General features: G+C 30.5%; 1 protein-coding gene and 1 long non-coding RNA gene across 2 annotated transcripts; one reads left to right on the top strand and one right to left on the bottom strand.

The window, feature by feature from the left end:
* The first annotated feature begins 3,517 nt into the window (after positions 1 to 3,517).
* On the top strand, positions 3,518 to 5,607 carry LOC146909701 (uncharacterized). Its single transcript, XR_015018649.1, has 2 exons — positions 3,518 to 3,673; positions 5,305 to 5,607. It is a non-coding gene; the product is annotated as an uncharacterized LOC146909701 (long non-coding RNA).
* A 6,692-nt stretch (positions 5,608 to 12,299) lies between these two features.
* On the bottom strand, positions 12,300 to 16,291 carry LOC146909700 (Haloacid dehalogenase-like hydrolase (HAD) superfamily protein). Its single transcript, XM_085725749.1, has 6 exons — positions 15,956 to 16,291; positions 15,765 to 15,871; positions 14,917 to 15,025; positions 14,651 to 14,812; positions 13,229 to 13,402; positions 12,300 to 12,584 (listed from the first exon to the last, which is right to left on the bottom strand). Exons 1-6 carry the CDS (start codon positions 16,205 to 16,207, stop codon positions 12,555 to 12,557), a joined length of 834 nt encoding a protein of 277 aa, XP_085581875.1. The 5' UTR covers positions 16,208 to 16,291; the 3' UTR covers positions 12,300 to 12,554.
* Between the last annotated feature and the right edge of the window lie 6,001 nt (positions 16,292 to 22,292).

The following is a 22,292-nucleotide window of genomic DNA, read 5'->3' as shown; positions in this document are numbered from 1 at the left end:
TGTTTCTTTAGTTCATAATATTTTGATGTTTATCAACTATGGTGTTATGTAATGATGATCAATTCCAAACTATGTTCCAAATAATTTTGACCAGGCTTCTTTTTCATTCCTCATAAGTGAAACCATGGAAAGAGTATGTCAAACAACAAATTACATCACGATTTCTTATCTTTGTGAAAGTCTTGGAATATGGAAGTTTCTGTGACGGTACCCTCGCATCATTTCCTTCGGGCCAATTGTATACTCACCCTTGCTAGAGATATTTCATATATAATATAGGTAAAGTTTTGAGTTCGAACCTAAATAATTTATTCACCTTAAAATAGTTTGTTTAGAAAGTAAACAGAAAGAACCTTGTTTCTTTTTTTTTTTTTTTGGTTACAAAACAGAAAGAACTTTTTTTTTTAAAAAGAAAAAACAGAAAGAACCTTGTTTATAATAAAAGTAAGCAAACCCTAAATTAATAAATAAGTGTGTATTGTGTAATTCAGTTTTAATCCACGCTCTCACAGCTTCCCAACCTCTCTCCTACACGGACAAAAACATAGGTGCCACATTGCAGACACGTGACCTGGCTAATTCTCAAGTAAGAAAATTATTCTATGATTTTTTTTTAAAAGAAAAATTATTCGATGATGATGATGTTTTTATTTTGAAATTTTTTTATAATGATGATGATGATCCTTGCATTATTAAATTTCAAAGGCCAACCAGAAAAGAAAAAACAATTATTCTCTCCATTCTTATTTATAAAAAAAAAAAATCATAATTTATTTGACATTTTTGTGTTAATCCTCTAGTTATTAGGAGAAAGAGACTTTAATAATTCAGAGTTCGATCAGGAGGTAAATAAAATCTAACTAAAAATTGTTCTCATCAGAAATTAAATTTAGATTTCCCTAAATGATTCGTCTTAAGAGAGATCATTAACCATTTGAAGACAATCACTTATTTTATTTTATTTTTTGAAAGGGAGATCAATCACTTAGGGTGTGTTTGTTTGAAGTTTATTCCAAGGAATAAGATTCTATGGAATATAAAGATGTGAATTTTATTTTAAGCTATTTAGCGAAAAGATATTTGATTAACATTATAATATTTCAAGGAATCTTAAAAATAGAGATTATAATAGGTAGTTACATATAAATTTATTCTCACCATTTTCTTTGGGAATTTTTTTATCTATTCCAAGTAACATTTCATATCCAGGAATAAAATTAAGTAAACTTGTAACAAAATAAACATATATATCTCTATCATTTTATTCACAGGAATCTACGAATATAACTTGAAACAAATGCACCTTAGTTAAATACTGTAATTATTATGATCAAAAATATTTTAGTAAAAAGGAGGGATATATATAATAAAAAAAATCATGGCCATTAATTTGTATTAAAATTAAGGGTTAAAATTTGAAGTAACTCTAAAACGTTACTACTCTTGGAGTTAATATATCACCCATCTTTTTAATTTAATCTATTTATTTTACTATTTCAAAGATATTACTTTTTTTTTTTTGGGTCAGGTAGCCTAGTGGCTAGTAATCTATTTATTTTACTATTTCAAAGATATTACTTTTTTTTTTTTGGGTCAGGTAGCCTAGTGGCTAGAATTCACCTTATAATAAGTGGGGTGTCCGGGGTTCGAACCCCGATCCCTGCATATAACAATGCATTGTCCTACCAACTGAGCTATGCTCACGGGACTCAAAGATATTACTTTTAATGTGGCTTTCTAATAACAGTGCTAGTATTTCTTTTTAACACTTGTAATTTGTAAATTGCCTAAATTGAAAACTAATCTAAATTGTATTATCCTTAAAAAAAATGATTTTTTTTTAACCGAACGTATTTTTAATATTTGGATCAAATATTTTTTTATCTCAAAATCAATTCAAAATGAACTCAAAATTCTCTATTAAGAGTCGCGTACAACTACTAAAAAGTAGGTTTTATTTATTTTCAATAAAAGTCTCTGATAGTAAAATGAAGATAAGGCTAAAATGTTTTAAAAGTAACAAAAATTAAGTTTTCAGCGGTTCAAACTTTGGAACCATGAACAGTTAAACACCCAAATTTCAACTTCTAAAGCTTAGTTCAGATCAAAATGCTCCACTGATTTGGCATACCTGCATGAAAGTTTAGTTGAGAAATGAGGGAATCTAATATTAATTGGCTTGATCTAATGAGAAGATTAGACTAATCACTAAATGCTCGATCAATTGAATCTCTCCTAAGATTCTAACAAAAAGAAAGGAGTTGCATGTGAGATTAATCAGTCATTCATCTCGAAACTTTCATTTTCTTATCAATTTAGTCCCTAAATCATGATAAGCAGTTAAAAAGTTCTTAAACAATAACAAATACAACGGTTAGTTCATTGAGTATCATAAAACAACCAATTTTATTAATTGAGGGATTAAATAGTTGGATGAGAGAATAGTTTAGTTAGGGATATTTTAATTAATTTTAATAGTTCAAGAACTAAGTTATGAGAAACTGATAGTTTATTGATTAAAATGATTGTTTATTCTCCATGTGAGCTAATTAATAAATGGTGAATGGAAACAGTTGGATATCACGCTCTTAAATTATGTTGCGTATCCAGTTGTCACAATTGGAGAAGGATTCCTCTGCCATTATTTAATCTTTCAATATTAATAGGTTGAGTATCCCGGAGAGCTCTGAAAGCAACAAGTTAATCAGGGTTGACCATGTGCAATTGGCATAGGGCTTCAAACTAATAGGATCCTAAAAAAGTTGAAGTAAAAAAAAACTTATATATGCAGACAAAATTTGTCACTATTGTCATTTTTCTGTAGGTAAAAGTCTTTAAGACAACAATTTTGTTATCAATTATGTTTTGTCCATAAGTAAATGTTTCATAGGTAAATGTCTATTTGTCTCTAAGTAAATGTCATGTTTGAACTATTTACTCATATATTAAACTATAACTTACTTGTTTATCATTATAAGCGGTGTTTTTTCAATTATTTTTAAATGAAAACTACTAAGATTATAACAGGGCTTCTAAATTGTCGGGAACGGCCCTAGAGCTAGTGATTCTAAAGTCATAAGAGTTTGGAAAACATTATCTTCATCCAAAAACTAAGAGTGTATTTAGATGAGTGAATTTTAAAGTGTAATTTAACTCAATAAACTAAGCATTTGAAATTTAAACTGCGATTTTTTTTAATAGTCCTAGTTTATTTACTAACCCATTCTTACTTTAATACTCATCTATAGAAGAAACTAATCTCTAAAAAAAAAACTATATAGAATGTTAATAAATTACCTAATTGTGGTAGCCATTGAAGTGCACGTGCCACTGCATGGTATACACAAGCCTTTTGCTTCCTTGATTGTGGTTTGCACGGGTTTATGAATTAACATTGTTTGATAGAACTATGGATAAAGAATTGATAATATGATGGTTTGCATGACATTATGTTGACATAATGTTGTATATATGTCAATTAAATTAGTTCTACACTAGACAGTTCTTAAATAAGAGACAAGAGTTGTTTATAGTACGAATGTAATATTAAATGTGTTATTCTTATTCTCATATAGTGGATCAGGTTGAGTGGTGTATTTCTTATTGTAATAAGGAAATTGCTTTGTGCTGCAAAAATGTGCCGACGAAAAACGATTAAGCATGTAAATTAGTGGTTAGTATTTGAGTGAATACCATTTTTATTCTTCACCTATTTTCTTTATTACCACCTTAGCCATGTATGGTAAGTGGTTTCTTACTTCGCCAAATTTTGTTGGAGTGCATGTCGCATTATATAACATTAATTCTCTTGTAATAATTTGGTTGTGTCGATCTTCTTGGGGATAGATTTCAATTTTTCCATCCTAAGTTTGAACTTTGATTCGCAATGTTGTGGCAGCATAACATTTCTACTAGACCCAACACATATTGATGGATTAAAAAAAGTTTGAATATATAATATAAAATTATATTATTGTCTTGTAAATTTGGTTCTCAAGTGATTTTTTTTTTATGGTGTAGTTCTCAAGTGATTATTAGCTGTTTAACTAATTCTTAAATATTGTAATATGGTTTTTTGGTGAATTTATACTCTAGTTGATTTCTTTTGTTAGACAATTAATTATGTTGAGAAAGACTACTTCCTCAGTCAATAATTGTAAGACCATCCTTTCATATTTCTCTGTCTCTTTACAAGATACTTTTTACAAAACTTTTAAATGTATTAACAATTTCTTTAAAAAAAATGTATTAACAATTTCTTTACAAAATATTCATATTTAACTTACAATTGAAAAACGTTAATTTAGTTCATATGAATATGATATAATTAATTGTAGATGTGATTATGGAAAAGTAACATATTTTATGGCGGGTAAATTGCTCATTTTCATTGGTTGGTGGGGAAATTACCAACTTTTTTTCAAATGTATTCTAGAAAAAAACCATTTTACAAAGACTTCATTCTTATACATTGTCGATAAATAATTTTTACAAAATTAATTCAACAAGATGGTCAGGTGACTAGGAACAATTGACTTTATTATAACCGTTTTCTAAACTCACCAGCACGATTGGTTGTGATGTGTAAACAATACATGAAAGTTAAACTATTTTTACTTTTTACAAATTTATAGTTATAACTAGTTATTATAGGGTTTTGTAAAAAAAAACACGGAGTATATTTAGTGTTTCTGAGTTCTTATATCCATGGTTGTCAACTTGTGAGTAGACTCGCGAGTTTATACGAGTTTACGAGTCTATCAGATAAAAACAAGTAGACTCGCACATAGAATAGCTTTTGTGGTAGACGCAGGTAGAGTCGTACAAACTCACATAGACTCGTGAGTCTAGGACGAGTTTATCGAGTCCATGACTCGCGAGTTTATACGAGTCTATCAGATAAAAACAAGTAGACTCACACATAGAATCACTTTTGTGGTAGACGCAGGTAGAGTCGTACCAACTCACATAGACTCGTGAGTCTAGGACGAGTTTATCGAGTCCATGAACTTTTTTAAAAAGTCCAAATTACGGCCCAAATTTCAAATCAATCAAAAAATGTGAATAGAAAAAACGTAGAATCTTATAACCCTAGAAACGAAAGGTTACTTTCTCTCACTCTCAATTTAGAAACAAAAAGCCACTCTCTCTCAACGACGATGTCCAATCTCACCTCTATAGTCGGCGAACACTTCTCAAGTTTGTATTTCGTAAATCACTTACTTTTTTGTTTTCATCGACGACGTTCACTTGCTTCCTTTTCATGTAATCGTTGCCTTGTTCAATGTGTTTCATCCGGGGCAGAATTTGATGATGATGATGTTGACGATGATGGTCAGGATGCTAGTGAAGATGATATGGTGACCATGATGGTGACGATGATGGTGGTGATTTTGATGATTGACAAGATTTCATTGGAGCTTTAGATGTTTCAAGACATTATCATATATGCTTTATTTTTATTTTTTTTAATGTAGTAGCTAATTGGGAAGGAACTAGAACCTTATCTACTTACTTTTACAAATTTACTAGCTTTATCATAGAGATTTTTTGTTAACAAGTTGGTTATGGAGTTTGAATTTTTATGTTAATTGGTATTTTGTTATATATATTTGTCATTTATGTGTCACATACATAAATTTTAATATCAATTTAAATTTTCCATAACTTGTACGAGATTACGAGTCGAGTCGTACAGACCCTTTTTGAGAACTAATATATATATATATATATATATATATAGGGTTAATGGTATTTTACCCCCCCTGTAATATAGATCAAAATTTTTTGATTTACCCCCCTGTAAAATATATTTTTTTTCAAGAATACCCCCCTAATAGGCCATACAAAAACCAAAATTTTTGTAAAATAAAAATAAAAAATTCGTTTTTGTATGGCCTATTAGGGGGGTATTCTGAAAAAAAAAATTACAAGGGGGTAAATCAAAAAAAATATTTTACAGGGGGTAAACTCGGAAACGGCCTATATTACAGGGGTAAAACACTATTAACCCATATATATATATATATATATATATATATATATATATATATATATATAGACTTGGGAGAGGATGAATTATGGAGTGTTTTGACACAATCAATATTACAATTTTTGTTAAAACGGGTTGGGGGCTGGGGTAAGGTGAACCCTTTTTACCTTTTTTATTTTTGCTTATTGTTGAAGGTCTCAATTTTCTACTTATGACATGTATTGATAAAGTTCAAGTTGGAAATAATGATGAATTTATTTGTGGTAGATACCAATGTGTATGTTTTGGAATTAGGTATCAAGATGTATGCGAAAGTTCTTCTTCAACAAGATGTGTATTTTTACACACCTATTTAATTTTACACACATTTTAATGTATACACGTATGAAATTATCTGCTTTATTGTTTTTACTGGTCTACTAATGTTTGTTGTCCGGGAGTTGTTTTGGAATGTTGTGATAAGGTAATATCCATATATATATATATATGAGTGGGGATCCATTGACTCCAAGAGTAAGTCTAAAGACTTACTCCAAATCTTAACCCTTCATCTTAATAATAATTAATGGCTATAATTGATTACTAATAATTCCTATGTGTGGTTAACTCAGGAGCATTGCATTGTATTGGTGCACTTCATTCATCCCTTTCAGGTTCCATGACACAGCCCTTCGTCTACCAATGCATTTGGCTTAAAAATTTCATATTTTAGAATTTTAATTTTCAATATCATTTTATTCTTCTCTAGGAAATCGATTCATTCTTTTTAGGTTTTTTTTTTGGTAGAAGGTTTTATTTTAATCCATTCATTTATTAATGAAATTGTACCTTCATCACTATCATGTAAGTGGTGTGGAAAATAATCGGTGCATTGATACAAATTCAATATCTGAACCAAACATTATAAAAAATCCTACACCAAATTATGCAAAAAAAACTGTGTTTGAAACTTGTTGATTGCAAATTAAAAGGTACCCGATTTGATGAGTGACCTATGATTATGCATAATGGAATTTTGATGAAACCAATTCCTGGTAGATTTGTAGCATTAATCAAATAGTGGAACGATACTGTGCTGATTCTTTTGGATTGGAAACACGCATGTTTGTGTCAAAATCAATCTTTCCATGTCTTTTGCCGTTAGAATCACGAAGAAGGCCTATACCATAGAGATTATTAAGAATCAATTATAGCCATTAATTATTATTAAGATGAAGGGTTAAGATTTGGAGTAAGTCTTTAGACTTACTCTTGGAGTCAATGGATCCCCACTATATATATATATATATATATATATATATATATATATATATATATATATATATAAAAGAAACTTGAGTTGTTCTCATGTAAGCTTTATGATATTGTGGCACTTTAAAAAAAATTCTTATCATCTCTTAAATCTTTATCTATAATATACTCTTAATTTTAATAAAATAAAATTCTCACATTCATGAGTTTTATTTATTTAAACTACTAGCCATGTTTGGAATGAAAACAGTTTCTCATGTAACATAAGTAAATAAAAAATATTTTAATGCTCCATTTTAATTTGAATGGAAATTTCTTAATTAATTACAAGTGATCAAGCTTACGTTTTTTTTATCTTATGAATTTCTATCTTAAGTGTAGAGTTGAAGACCAATAGTTTTTGTACTTTAATCTAACTTTTACTATAGAATAAATAAACAACATTGGTATATTTCCCACCATAACATCCACATAAAAAACGTATCAAATGATCAAATTCTAATTCAAAAATTAAAGACAAAAAATAAGAGGAACGAGCATAAGGAGTGTATATAATGAAGTTGCGGTTCTAGCTAGATTAATGGGGAGCACGCTCAGCCTCTCCTTTTCTCTCTCAATTTCTATCTTTTTATTATTTTTAATTTTATTTTGAGCTCTAATTTATAAACTTCATTTATGCATTTTTAAGTTCATTGTATAATTGGAAAACTGAATTTGTTGTTGCTTTGACTGAAAAATTGAATTTGCAAAGATGGAAAGGAAAAGAGGTGGCTACACTTTTGCTTGGAGTGTAATTTGGAAAGTTTTTGGAGATGAAGAGAGAATGTTTTAACAGAGGAATGATGTGATGGAGCTTATCTAAATTTGTTGTGTCATCACAATTCGTATAGATAGATGTAGATGTATATACTAGGATATGAAAATTTCTATCATTCAATTTATGTTTTGGAGGCGGATGTCTTTGTGAACCTATTTGCAAAGTTTTATAGATTCGTATAGATAGATGTAGTCATAAGAAAGACAAAAATAATTTGCATTCTTCAATGGTAAATTAAATAGTCATTTTTGTAAAGAAATCATCAATGCATGTGGAATTTTGACAATGATCTTATATAAGAAATAAAGGAAAATTAAGAAAAAAAAATTCTTTACAAGTATTTTACAAGGATGTAATTTCTTTTTCAAGAAAAAAAAAGATTTAATTTTTTTTATAAATTTTTTATAATGTACCTAGATTATAAATGTGGTTCGTATCAGACACAACGTCAATATGAGGGTGTAGTTAGAATTATTTTGGTTTTGTATTGTTTATGCATCTTAACTTATCTTATAGTTTAAATAAAGCCCGTGAATCTAACCCTAGTCACCACCCGTCACCCACATCCAGATCTAATCTAACGAAATTATGAAGTTTTTACCTCCGGCCGCCATGTACTCAGAGCTTCTAAAAAAAACAAAATCGCTTGGATCAATGAGAATCGTGTGTTTGGACGTGGGAGACATTAACACTGGAGTATCATTCACAAAGCTAGACCTGAAACGCGTCTCAGAAAAGCACTTTCGGTATGTAATAAATGTGTTTGTGCATGAGTGCTTCTTCAGTTAACTGATTTTTTCGCTTTACTTAGCATTTCTATAATAACTAAGTTTGATTTTTTTCTTTTTCTTTTTATTTGTTGCAGTGTACTTCATATGCTAAACGAGAATAAGAAAAAAAAAATATGTTCTGTTGATTGGGCATCAAATAAGTCACATGGTATGTTCATTGACAATTTAAGTTGATTGCAGTTGTTACTAAGTGTTAGTAATTAGCCAACTAAGCAAATTGTTTGTTGTGCACCTACTAGCTAGCTGCAACCTAAGTATTTGTTTGGATGTAACATTTAATTTACTTTTACGTGTTTTGATTTTGAAATTAAAACTGTTTTTTAAATGTTCAGAGTTAACTGCTCTGAATTCAATTTTAAGATAAACAACTTCTGGTTTTGTATCTTTGTGCTATTTCCTGAAAATCTTGTGTTTTTTGACTATGAAATGAAGCTATGTTGAAAGAATTTATTTTAGATGCTTATGATGGTGATTGTTTGGAGTGATATCAATTGTATTTCTTTTCTTCTTGATTTTATGTTATGGAATTCAAAATCTGCTACAAGTACTTATTTCATACAATCATGTAAAAATTCTTTAGACATCCAAACGTGAAGATGTGAGTGGAATGTACCTGTTTTGGGAATAACTGCAAACAATGTTTTAAAACTTTTCAGAATTTTACAAAGTAATTCAGTCTATGCATAAACACTTCCATAATGCTTTTATTGTTCATGTCATGAATCATGATCTGAATAGTTCTATAAGTGCTTTTAATTCGATATTCCTTGCTGTTTTATGTGTAGTATTTAGCGGGCCAAAATGTTTATTCTGCACCCACTAGCTAGTAATTATAACACCATCTTTTCATATTTCTTTGTCTCTTTACAAAAATATTTTTTACAAAACTTTTAAATATATTAATAATTTCTTTACAATAATATTCATATATAACTTACAATTGAAAAACGTTAATTTATTTCCTATGAATATGATATAATTAATTGGAGAGGTGATTATGAAAAAGTAATATATTTCACGAAGATTTCATTCTTATACATTGTCTTGTGTAAAGAATTTTTACACTCGTAATTCAACACAATGGTTAGATGACTAAAAAACATTTTGACTTTTATTATAACCGTTTTTTAAGGTCGCCATGATTGGTTGTGATTTGTAAATAATACATGAAAGTTAAACTATTTTTACAAATTTATAATTATTATAACTAGTTATTATAGGGTCTTGTAATAAAAAAAACATATGGAGTGTATTTAGTGTTTGTGAGTTATTATACCACTTCGAGTGCGATATATATAAACTTTTGCTCTATATATCCCATATGTAGACTTTGTGGTGACAACAATGAGATTTTTATTTTTTATTTTCTTATAAACGGAGAGGATGAATCATGGAGTGTTTTGGCACAATCAATGTTACAATTCTTGTTAATGGAAACCCGACAAAAGAATTTAAAATGGGGTGGGGGTTGAGGTAAGGTGATCCCCTCTAATTTTTTTTTTTTTTGTTTAATGTTGAATGTCTCTATTCTCTACTTTTGACGTGTATTGATAAAGTTCATGTTGAAAATAATGATGAGTTCAAATTAACACATCCAATTTGTTGATGATATGAGTTTGGAGGAAGAGAAGTCTTGGGCGAACATTAGAGCTCTCAATAATTACATTTTTGTATATTATAAGTGTTCGAATTTATGATTTTTTCATCAAAATTTTGCTATACAAAAATTACAGTAGTCCTCATTAATTTGAATATGCAGAACAGCGTTTTATTATATATATTCTCTTATTTGCTCCAATAATTTTTTAAAACTTATCACAACATTCAATAATTTCAAACTTTTTATTGATCATTTGATCACAAATGATGTGTGAATTATTAAAAAAAATTATTGATCATTTGATCACCAATGATTTTTATTGAATTATTTAAAACTTTTTGAGATGACATGGTTTAAAAGTGATCTTCCACAAAGCTTTTTTGGTTGGAGTCAATGTGAATCAAACTTGGTTAGACGAGAACCAACTAGTGCTTAACTGCAAATGGGGCCAAACTACATTTGAATATATTGATGGAAATATCAGGAGAGGATAGCTTTTCGGAACCTTGTCATCATTAATAAAATTCTAGCAAAAGGGTAAGGGTGGGAAAGTTATAATTTATCTATGGGAGATATGGCTTGCATGTGTGTGGACCATTTGAAAGGCAGACAATAATTTGGTGTTCCGATCTAGGGATGAGAACAACTATTGCATTATGGATCATGTTAAATTCTTGTGTTGGTGCACCTAGGTCAGAACACCAAATTAAACAAATTCTAATCCCTAGGTTGAAACACTAAATTAAATGAATTCTTGTTCAAACCTAGGCGTGCAATAATTTGGTGTTCCGACCTAGGGTTGAAGCACCTGTGTATAGAGTTCTGTTTTTAATTTAAACAAATTATGTGATCATCCAGCAGAGTGTCTCGACAACTTATATGGTAACCTTTGAGGTGTTTTGAGGCATTGTTTTCATTCTTGTTGTCTTGATAACTATGCTTTGTTTTGCTACCATCCTCGTTGTTTGATGATGGTATCTGATCCTTTGTTTTTAGGACAGACTTTTGAGTTGTAACTCTTTCTCCATCTAGATACGCCTCTCTGATCATATTTATTAATTCATTTGACTTTAAAAAAAAATTAAAACACAGTTGATTCATTAGAATTTATTTAATGAAATCAAAGAATAATTAAATTTCATTGGTGGAGGCAGAACCAATTAGTAAGATGTTGATTCATACTTCACAAAAGTGTGAGATTAACTCTCGTTAGAGACGTGAGAACCTCTTTGACAGGTAATGTTTTCAGCGCTCTTTGTGTCTTACAATCTACCTTCACTCTAGTGAACTCTCAAGACTTAACTCGCCTAACTTTTCTCCGGTTAAAAAAGTAAACATGGTGCTTATTTTTAAGATAATAAATAAATAAAATATCATTTATAAGAAATTCAACTTTATGTGTTATATTTCTTCAAAAAAAAAAAACTTTATGTGTTATATAACATTAGAACAGTTAACTTTAATAATTACTTTTTTCTTTATGTTATTAGAGTCGAATATATGAATTTTTCATCGAGTTTTTGTTATACAAAAATTACAATATTTCTCATTAATTTGAATATGCAGAACTGAGTTTTATTATATATATTCTCTAATTTTGCTCCAATAATTTTTAAAAACTTATCACAGCATTCAATAATTTCAAACTTTTTATTGATCATTTGATCACCAATGAAATGAATTAATTTTGCTTCTTCATTCTAAAAATAAGAGATATTTTGGTGAACTTGATGATACAAAAATAATAATTTGAAATTTAACTATAAAATATTCATAAAATAGGAGGACTTTTCTGCAAGTTTAAAAAATAAAAGGAATTTGTGTAAGAGATTGGAAATGTTGAAGTAATTTACTCAAAATTAATCCACCGGTTTATTCTATTTATTAATAATCCTTGTAGCTTTAGAAAATCTGTAAGAAAACACACTGATGAATGCAAATATAAAAGCTCCTACCTACACCTTCATTTCTGTTTCATAAGTTACAGTCTCACATCTCTTTCATACATGTACAGTACATTATTGTAACTAAAGCCTAAACACTATTAATAAAATGTATATTTATATTTGCATAACCTTCTTGAACTTGTAGCATAAACATTTTTCAGACCTGGACACCAATCCTCTGTGCTACCTGCGTCAGCAAAAGAATCAAGTCATTTATGAATGCATCGTCTCAAATAAAAAATTTAATTTTTAGAAATCATATATAAGATTAGCATAGACAACAAAAAGCAAAAATGAACTGTTGATAAAAAAAATAATAAACAGCAGTGGATTTATCCATATAAGGCATACATTTTTGGATCATATTGGACATAAGGATATACTTGTCAGATAGGGTCCCTGTTTTCCCTAAATTTGTAACAGAATAGCATTGTTTCTATTTTTTGGCTAACTAGGGAGACCTCTATTGGGAATTTGGTATCTGAGGGGAAGGAGAAATTGACATGTGGGAAATCAAGGGATTGTATAGAATGGTCCTCATGAGTTTTGGACTTTTGGTCTATGATGGACAAACTTCTGATGTACAACTGACATATTATAAAATAGTCATACCAATGGTTGGATTTTGATGGACTATGGACCATTCTATACAGTATACACAACTGGGAATGAAACTTCCACCCAGCAGTAAGAACCTGAATTTGCGAGGTACCTACATAAGAATTAATTTTGGGAGGATGTTTTATTCTCCCCTAGGTGTACTCGCCCTCTAGTCTCCACTCCAATAAAATTTTCTTATGCATCAAAAAGAGATGAATATGCTTAACATACCTCCTTAAAAGAGTGAACATCACTTCCCCAAAGCCATGCATCACAGCCTGCATCTCTGGCACCCCATATATCATTTCGACGATCATCCCCAACATGAACAGCATCCTCAGGTTTTACATCCAATAGTTCACACGCTTTCAGAAATATAGTTGGATTTGGTTTCTCTGCTTCAACCTGTATGAAATAGGCATACCAATAATTCACATATACATTAAATGTGATATGAGTTCATAAATCAGCTATGGAACAGAAAAGGAAAATTGCATGCTTATAAAACTTTCAACTAACAGCACACACCGCAAAATCATTATTCAAATGCATGGTTGCTCAAATGAAAAACTTGAAAATATAAATAACTGTCAAGAGGATCTCGCAGGACAAATCCAACTCCTCAAAGTTAATATTGGCAGCAAAAACATTCCACAGAATCTATTGAATGATTCTAAAGTATTAATAATACACAAATTCTTCTTTTAGCCATCAAAGTCCCCATTTAAATTTTCACCCAATTTACTTCAATATTCCTCAATTGCATGCAATACTTGATACATCTTCAATGCTAAGGGTAATGCAATTCCCATGCAAATCCATTGTTTCAAATGTAAGCATGTTTGGTTCAATGGGGGAAGAGCTCTACAACATAACTCTGCAATCCAGAGTCATGCTAAGCTGCTTCCTCCTCCAATACAGTTCTAAGAATTGCATTGGGTGAGCACACTACTTAAAGATACATACTGAAATATTAGCTTCACAGTTGACATATTTGTGGTTCTACTAGAAAGATTTGTGATATATCATATACAAACAAAGATTATGCTTTCACTATCGTGGTAATTTATCTGCATTTGATCTTTCAATTCCTAACATGTTTCTGCAAGATGCGAATTGACACAGTGAATGATTTAAGATTTATTTCCACCATTTCTTTCCCAAAGATTTTTTGGCAGTGATGATACTCTACATTGTGAATGACATCGATACAGTAAGTTCAGCGAGGAGCTTGCATAAATTTTTCGAGGGAGCCAGATACATGTATATATACATGCTGTGTTGTCAACAAATGAGCCAAGTGTGATGGTGGAAAGTTAATGATAAGAAACATGTTCAAGCGAGTTTGAACCTTGGAAATTTCATTTTCTTGTTTTTTTCTTCTTGAATATTCAGTGCGGAAATACAAAACACAATGGTTGAGGAGTGGAACACAGGACCCTGCTTAACCCAAAGTGAGGAAGTTACGACTACTATATACTACAAGTTGGTGTAAAAGATTTAATATAATATAACATTTGAGGGGTGCCATGCTCCCACCCGCCATGCAGAAATACTAGCATGCATCAATAGATGAGGGGGGAAGTGGAAAACATGCGGTGACACAAACTGATAAAACAAAATACGGTAAAAAGAGAAACTCAATTTACTTACCTCAGCTGATACTGCTACAGCATCAAACCAATCATCACAGTTTAATGCCCGCAAGAGAGGTCTTAACCGAGTGTCAAAATTTGACACAACAGCCAATTTCACACCTGAGTTTCTAAGAGCTTTGAACACTTCTTCTGTGTTAGGATCACATAGGTGCCATGCCTGTGGATGATAAAATGCCAAAAAAAATCAAATCCCACTCAGATTGAAAACAGGAAAAGAGGTTATTATACATTTTAGAAAAAGGTAACTATTGGAGGGCATACCTTGTCAGTCGTATAGTAGTTATAAAGCTCTTCAAAGTATTGAGAATCCGAACAGCCAGTAGAATTACTCACTATGTATTGCCAGAAAGGTCTACCATCATTAACATATCTGCAAAGTTTATAACAAAGAGTATACAAATGAAGACAGTAGTAAAGCAACAAAGCGTCGCTACTCGCAATAGCTATCCATAATGAAAAACTTGTTTAATGGTTTGAAGTTTATACAGAGACAGAAAAAAGGAGGAGAAACATTTCATTCTAAATTTTACTCACAGCTAATTTTCTGTTATATTTATCCAGTATGTACTAAAAACGCTACTGAAGAAGTTAACCACTAAACCCAACAAGTCAGACCCATAAAAAAAATCTAGAGTGAATAACCAAATCAGTTGCTCACAATTTTCATGCGGGTCAGTTCAGTCCCTGACAAAAAGTAAGCCCAAATTAGTCTCTTACATTTTCATTTCAGTGACAAATTCCTCCCTCTAATACAATGAGTTAGGGACTAATTTGTCTCCGGTTTGAAAAAGTCAGGGACTAATTTGGGCATAATTTTTGTCAAGGACTGAATAGGCCCACTCAAAAATTGTGAAAGACTGCTCAAAAATAAATTATATTTCTACCAAACCATTGAAATAGCATTTTGAAGGTACTTTCACCAACAGGGCAAAATCAAAATCCAGAAATTTTCAATCCAAAGAAAGCCATTGATAATCTCTATTATAAATGACATAATAGCTACTAAGAAATGAAAAATTAAATAAACAAATGAGTTGATTATATTGATTTGATATTAAAACAAAAATGTTTGAAAGTGATAATTAATAGTACAAGTATATAGAATTTACCTGAGACGAGATTTACCCCAAGGTTGACTATAAGCTCTTCTGTATCTATACAAAATCTCTTCTTCTGAATAATTCACACCATATTTCTCCCCAATCGTTCTATATATCTAAAACAACACAAACAATAATGAAAATTAGCACTGAATTTGAAATTGAATATGAATTAGCAGCATTGAATTTGAATGAATTACCTGAGCCATGGGTTGAGAAGGAAGAACAAGAGTACCAACAGCATCAACAAGAAGAGCTTTATGAGTGATGTTACCGTAAAGAGATCTTCTATAATCAGCATAATCTTTCAAATAAGTGCTGTTATCATGTTGTTCTTCAGCCACCACAGCTGCGGCGGAGGAAGTGGAGGAGTACGACGGTGAACGGCACCATTTGGTGAGTGACTTGGATTTGGAAGTAAGAACGCTTCTGAAACTACTCATCACTGCCATGTTCGTTCGTTATTTGTTCTTAGCTTCTTCACATTGGAAATGAGTTGGTTATTTATCACTCCACTCGTTCACATGTTTCATACTACAAACACTCGCATCGCACGGAATCGATATTTAACGGAAAATGTTTCGTTATTCCTACGTGACACTGTATTATACACTCAAACATCTTGTATTCATTTATTAAAGGATGTATGTGGTCTATAATAAAGATTATATACATCATTATTAATTAAATGAATCTAAAATATAATATTTTTTTATAATGGTAATTGAAGGGTGTATGTAATAAAATAGGTCCCTCAATTATTTTTTCTCTTTCTCAAATCTTATCTTTGTACAATGTATTTTTTATCTCTCGTCTTATTGTGGTTTTTATTTCATTAAGATTGAAAATAAATTTTAATCAAGTACAAATTCAATCAATGACGTTTATCTCGTCAACGTTGCAGATCATAAAACTTAAAAATATTCATATTTATAAGCATATATACTCTTCCGTTTTATGATATTAACATAATGGTTGTGAATTTGTCTGTATATTCATCTCTTTTATTTCAAGCAATTTTAAATTTGTATTGTATCGATACTTTATCAATTAAAATGAATAAATATAGTTTATTTTTATAAAATAAAAAATATATACCCCTCAAATTTACTTTTACTACTCTTTTCTTTTTAAAATAAATTATTTAAATGAGCAATTGATTAAAATGTATAAATGAAAAAACAAAATTTGATACTGCATTTAGATCAGATGGTGTAGATTTTTTCAACCCAACTTGAGTTCGAATTCAACCTTAAAAATGTTGAATTGTACATCTATTGTGATACTATACCGTTCGAATAATCGGTTTGTGCAATTACACGCAAAGATACTTCGTTACGAAAACAACTTGTTTTTTCACAATAATGAGAATGAGTTAGCTTTTTAAAAGATAATAATATTTCGATAAAAAAACAAATATTTAGATTGAAAAAATCAATTTGAGTGTAATCTTTTTTTCTTTTTCTTTGGTACATTAGTTTGAGTAACGTGAAGGTTCATTCACACATGAATCACATAACACTCGCTCACACGGAATCAAATTGAAACGGAAAATGGCTTATTATTTCTACATGAGTGTCTATCCAATAAAATATGCCTTGGTCTTTGCTTATTATACTAACTTTATTTTTCCCGTTTCTAACACGTTATTAATTTCTAGGCCAGGTTTAATGCATTGAATGAGTTAATTTTGTTAAAAAATAACAATATTTAGATAAAATTAATAATTTGAGAGTAATGTGAAGATTCGTATCTATCTACTGTCAAAAGAAAAATAAATTCATGACTATCATTATCAAAAAATAGATTCATAACTATCTATCTCTACATTTGCATGGTCAATTCATGAAATGTGTTAAAGAAATGGTCAATTCATTATTTAATCTATGCATGTAACGCGGGGTTTGAATCAAATCCCATGGGTTTGGGGCAAATTCTGTAATAAAATAAGTGTTAACTCTCCTTCTTAACAACCCTCTCCCTTAGTATGTGAAATTAACTCTCTTTCTTAACAACCCTCTCTCCCGCAGTATGTGAAATTCATGATAAATGCTTAGTCACAACCTCAAGTAAAAATTATTTGAACACACTTTCATAAATATTGTATGTAATTACTTTACAACTATACCATTTAAATTTTGTCTTCTACTTTTTGTTTTTATGTATGTGTTTAAATGTTGTGTCCAAATTTTATGACTATACAAGACATTTTGAAAATTTATATAAATTTTGAGATCTATTCACGAACCAGTGGACCTGCAAGTACCTAATGAAAAATAGTACATTAGAAAGAGAGTGTTAAAGTAAGTGTAACTGCACTCATTATGATTAAATTATATTTAATCAAGTTTAACTTCCTAAAATCCTTTAAAGTATAATCTTATTGTGGAGTATATTTCTAACATGGACAACAAGAAGCTGGAGGAACTAAATTTGAGAGCTTCAAGTATAATCTGTATGTCTTTGGCTAAGAATATTCTTACGAATGTTCTTGGTACGTCTTTGAGAGAATCTTGAAAGGCTATATTATGCAAAGGGTATGTCAAATTTGTTGTTGAGTGAACAATTTCATAGCTTACGCATGGTTGAAAATACGAAAGCGTCTAATCATCTAAATACTCTCGCATCTAAATTATAAACTATTGGAGTGAAGATTGAAGATGAAGATAAATTGTTGAGACATCTCTTACATCTTTCTACTGCTCTCATACTACAAGTGTATATGCTGATAAAGAAGTTGAGATTCTAACCTTCAATCAGATTGCCCAAAAATAATCTAACAACTCAATTAGGTTACTTGGAGACTCGTGTTGATTAAATATTTGTCTAATTTTGTACATTTGTGTAGGAAAATTAGTCCCAAAGATAGCGGTTCATATATTTTTAGAAATTAGGGCATTGGCTTTTGTTTGTCGTGTAATATCATCTTCTGTTTATACTCGATTGAGTTAAATTAATGAACATTTAATTTTGGTGTGTAAAGTTGTAGCTGCTATTGCATTTATCTTTTATTTCTCAGTTAAGGTAGATAAATTTTTTTATTTTTTTTTACAAATGATTTTAATGTACTTATTTGGATCTGTCTCAATTTAATCAATCATATTATTTTCGCTCCTCTATCATAAGTACATGTTCTAAAACTTGAACTTTGTAGATGAAAAAGAAGTGAAACTTTCTTTCTTTTCTTTTTACCAGACAATTAAAAAATTAATGTCATTTTTAACTTTTACTTTCTATTTTTTTTCTCTTTATTTCATTCGTTAAATCAAACGAAACTGAAATGCTAAAATTGAATAAAGTCCAACCATCGTAATCAAAATCCTCGTCACAATTCTGTCTCAGGCAAGCTACGGCTCATCAAAGTAATCGGAAAAACATAAGTGTGGGCCCCATAGTGTGACCTAATAATCCCATGGCCGTAGCTTCTTCATTCATCAAACATCCTCCAACAGTTATACCTTATTGAGTTTTGGCTTTGTGTGACCAAATTCTAGCACAATGACACGTTGGAACATGAGGGTCTTATTCTAGGACACGTTACATTACATGTATGTTACTATATTTTTATTTTATTTCAAACCTGGAATTTGTTTGTGGATTATATTCTTTGTCAGAAATAAATTTATTGAAGATTATTATTGTTGTCATTTTTCATAGCAATGATTGATTGTGGAGTGAGAATTACGCTGCATACAGATATGGGTGAGAAATTTGTGGCATACATACCAAGTAACCAAGATAATAAAGTAACAAGAGCTTGATGTTGACTTCGGATGTTGATTGTGTTTGTATCAACTCAAAACCTTCAATAATACATCACCCACAAAAGAAGCCTCAATTTGTACAATTTGTTAGTTTATTAAAAAATTGTGCGTAAGCATTTTTGTACATGAAACAGCTATGATATTTGGTATGAGCAATTTAAAAGTATATAATTTATATTTCAGTAAGATTGAATCTCATATAAAAAAATAGGTTAGAAATATTTTTTATTTTATTTTAGATAAGCATACTAGGTTAGAATTTGAATTGTTCCAATCATTAGTGTGAAACGTGTGATATGAAGTTGACCTAGATCAACGGTTTGAGAGATAGATGAGCGGGGCAGCAGCTTCACGGAGGGGATGCTGTAACTTAAAACACTTTGAACGGAAGTGTTTTAAGTGATTGGTCGAAGGTGTGAGATGTTAAGTTTAAAAATGATGTATCTAAACCTAAATCTTGGGTTAATATATACCAGATATATTAGTTATTATTCAATACACAATTTTAAAAATGATTTTTTTTTTATAATATTGATCGAATGAAATACTCTCTTAGGTTTAACTCTATGCGCGTCTTCAAGTATTGTGCTTCAACTTATTTGATTTTATGACCCAACTTATCTGATTTTTTTTATAAGATAAGATGTGTTGAATAGTGGAGTAAGCATTGTGAAATCTAATGACATGGAATCCTGAAATGTTGTGGCTATTATATTCCGTTTTTCATCCACACAAAAAAATTGAATGGTTAAGCGCTTTTGAGTCTTGAATTCTCTTAACTCAACCTATCAATCTTTTTCTTTGGACCCAGCTTATCTACTTTTTTTTATAAGATGTCGGATAATAATAGTGGAATAGTGGAGTATGCACTGTGAAATTTGCTGACTTGGAATCCTGTAATGGTGCGGCTGATATTTTCTGTTTTTCAACCACGCAAAAAAAAAAAAAAAAATTTGAATGGCGGGTTTTGAGGGTAATCTTGGACCTTTCAAAAGAGATCCATATGAAATGAACTCTGAACCACAATGTTGTGGATACTATTGCATAATCAATTTCAATTTTGGAGAGACTCTAAGAAACGGTGGTTGGACGTAAGTTGTAACACAACTCCATAAAACTGACTTATGAGGTGAGGATTACTCTATTTAAAATACATTGTCAAGTTATCACTTATCTGAAGTAGGACTCTTAACACACCTCTTCACGACCAGCATTATTAGACTTGGTCGTGGCCATAAATGGTGGGTGGGTGACCCAATAGCAAAAACCTGAAAGCAAGTGACCTAATGGATCTTGGAGAGACTCTGATACCATCTAAGAAATAGTGGTTGGGTCTAACACAACCTCACAAAACCGATTTGTGATGTGAGAATTACCCTTTTTATAAAATACATTGTCAGACCATCATCTATCCGATGTAGGACAGACAAACATGTGGGACTATATATTCTTTGTCACTTTACATCCGATTCTCAATGCAAAAGAAAAAAGTCGGTGTTCCTCTAAATTGCTCAACCTACCAAAATGTAATTTTCGATATGTTTTTGTTTTTGCGCTTAAATCTATCGCATTTTAGCTTTTGATGGGTGTTTTCGTTGAATTTTAAGCAATGTCCGAGACTCTTCAACAATTACCAAAGAACAATTAAGGATAAGAGAGACTATACAATCCAATAAGAGAATGAAGGTTTAAGAGAATGCTTCTAACACTCCCATACAAAATACTCCTTCCGGTCACTATTATAAGCAAAATTCCACTTTTCAGATTCATTCAATAAATGATGTATGTGGTCTATATTTAGACCACATACATCATTTATTGAATGGAACTAAAAAATGAACTTTTGCTTATAATAGTGATCGGAGGGATTACATATTTAAGCAAAAATAAAAAGTGGTTTATATTGTAGCTATACATTATTTATTAAAATTTATTATCAATAGTAAGAATGTAGAACTTTGTCTAACCTTATCCTGTTTTTTGATAGAGTCTGATCTTGGCATTTATTGTGCCATTGATTAGGTTGCAGTAACATTTTTGCCTTTTTCGAAAGGAAAAAAAAAAGTAAAGTAAGAATTAAGCAACAGAAGTGCTAGAATTTTTAGGGTTTTACTTTTCTCATCCTATGAGTTTCCTCGCGCGCCCTATTTTTTTTTTCTAAAAATGCCCTTGAGTTTCCGGATTTTATAATCCGGGATGGTGTTTTCTTTTGTTAAAGGGTGAAAAAAATGAGTTACGGATTTTTCCGGATTTTGTAATCCGGAAATCTCAAAAAATAGGGCGTGTTACATGATTTTTCGGATTACATAATCCGAAAACCCCCTAAGCACCCTTTTCTTCATGGTGTTGATGCAATCCGGATTCTATAATCCGGAATGCACCTGCACCATTTTTTTCATATGTAACAAGTCTTCTGAAATTCTATGTGCATCTAAACTTTTAGATGTTTGATAAAAACAATAGTCTGATCTGAAACTACGCTAAATTTTACGATTTACGATTTACGATTTACGATTTAGCGATTAGCGGTTGCAGGATTACGATTCAAAATTAAAAGTCTTTCAAAGCACCGATTGGTTTTTGAATCATCGTTCCAATTCGTGTTATCCTCCCTCTCACTCTGGTGAATCTGGGTAGTGTTTTTTGTTAGCATCCTTGGATGATTTTTAGGTTTTTTACTAATTCGTTTTTGTGGTTTCAATTTGCTTCGATTTTTTCTGTGTTACCCTTTCCCTTTGATCTTTATCCCTATATCTCTTTTCATCCTTATCGT

Source organism: Medicago sativa, chromosome 7 (assembly GCF_051527215.1).
Source record: "Medicago sativa cultivar Bolivia chromosome 7, Bolivia_mono, whole genome shotgun sequence".
Taxonomy (NCBI): domain Eukaryota; kingdom Viridiplantae; phylum Streptophyta; class Magnoliopsida; order Fabales; family Fabaceae; genus Medicago; species Medicago sativa.
Note: the sequence above shows the minus strand (reverse complement) of the source record. Positions and strands in the feature narration are given on the sequence as shown.

What these genes read in the sequence shown, in the direction of transcription:
- LOC146909700 (XM_085725749.1), bottom strand. Translation starts at nt 16,207, where the DNA reads ATGGCAGTGATGAGTAGTTTCAGAAGCGTTCTTACTTCCAAATCCAAG. An exon ending in CTTCTCAACCCATGGCTCAG is followed by an intron (nt 15,872 to 15,955) that starts GTAATTCATTCA and finishes GTGTTGTTTTAG; the next exon opens with ATATATAGAACGATTGGGGA. An exon ending in TGGGGTAAATCTCGTCTCAG is followed by an intron (nt 15,026 to 15,764) that starts GTAAATTCTATA and finishes TAAACTTTGCAG; the next exon opens with ATATGTTAATGATGGTAGAC.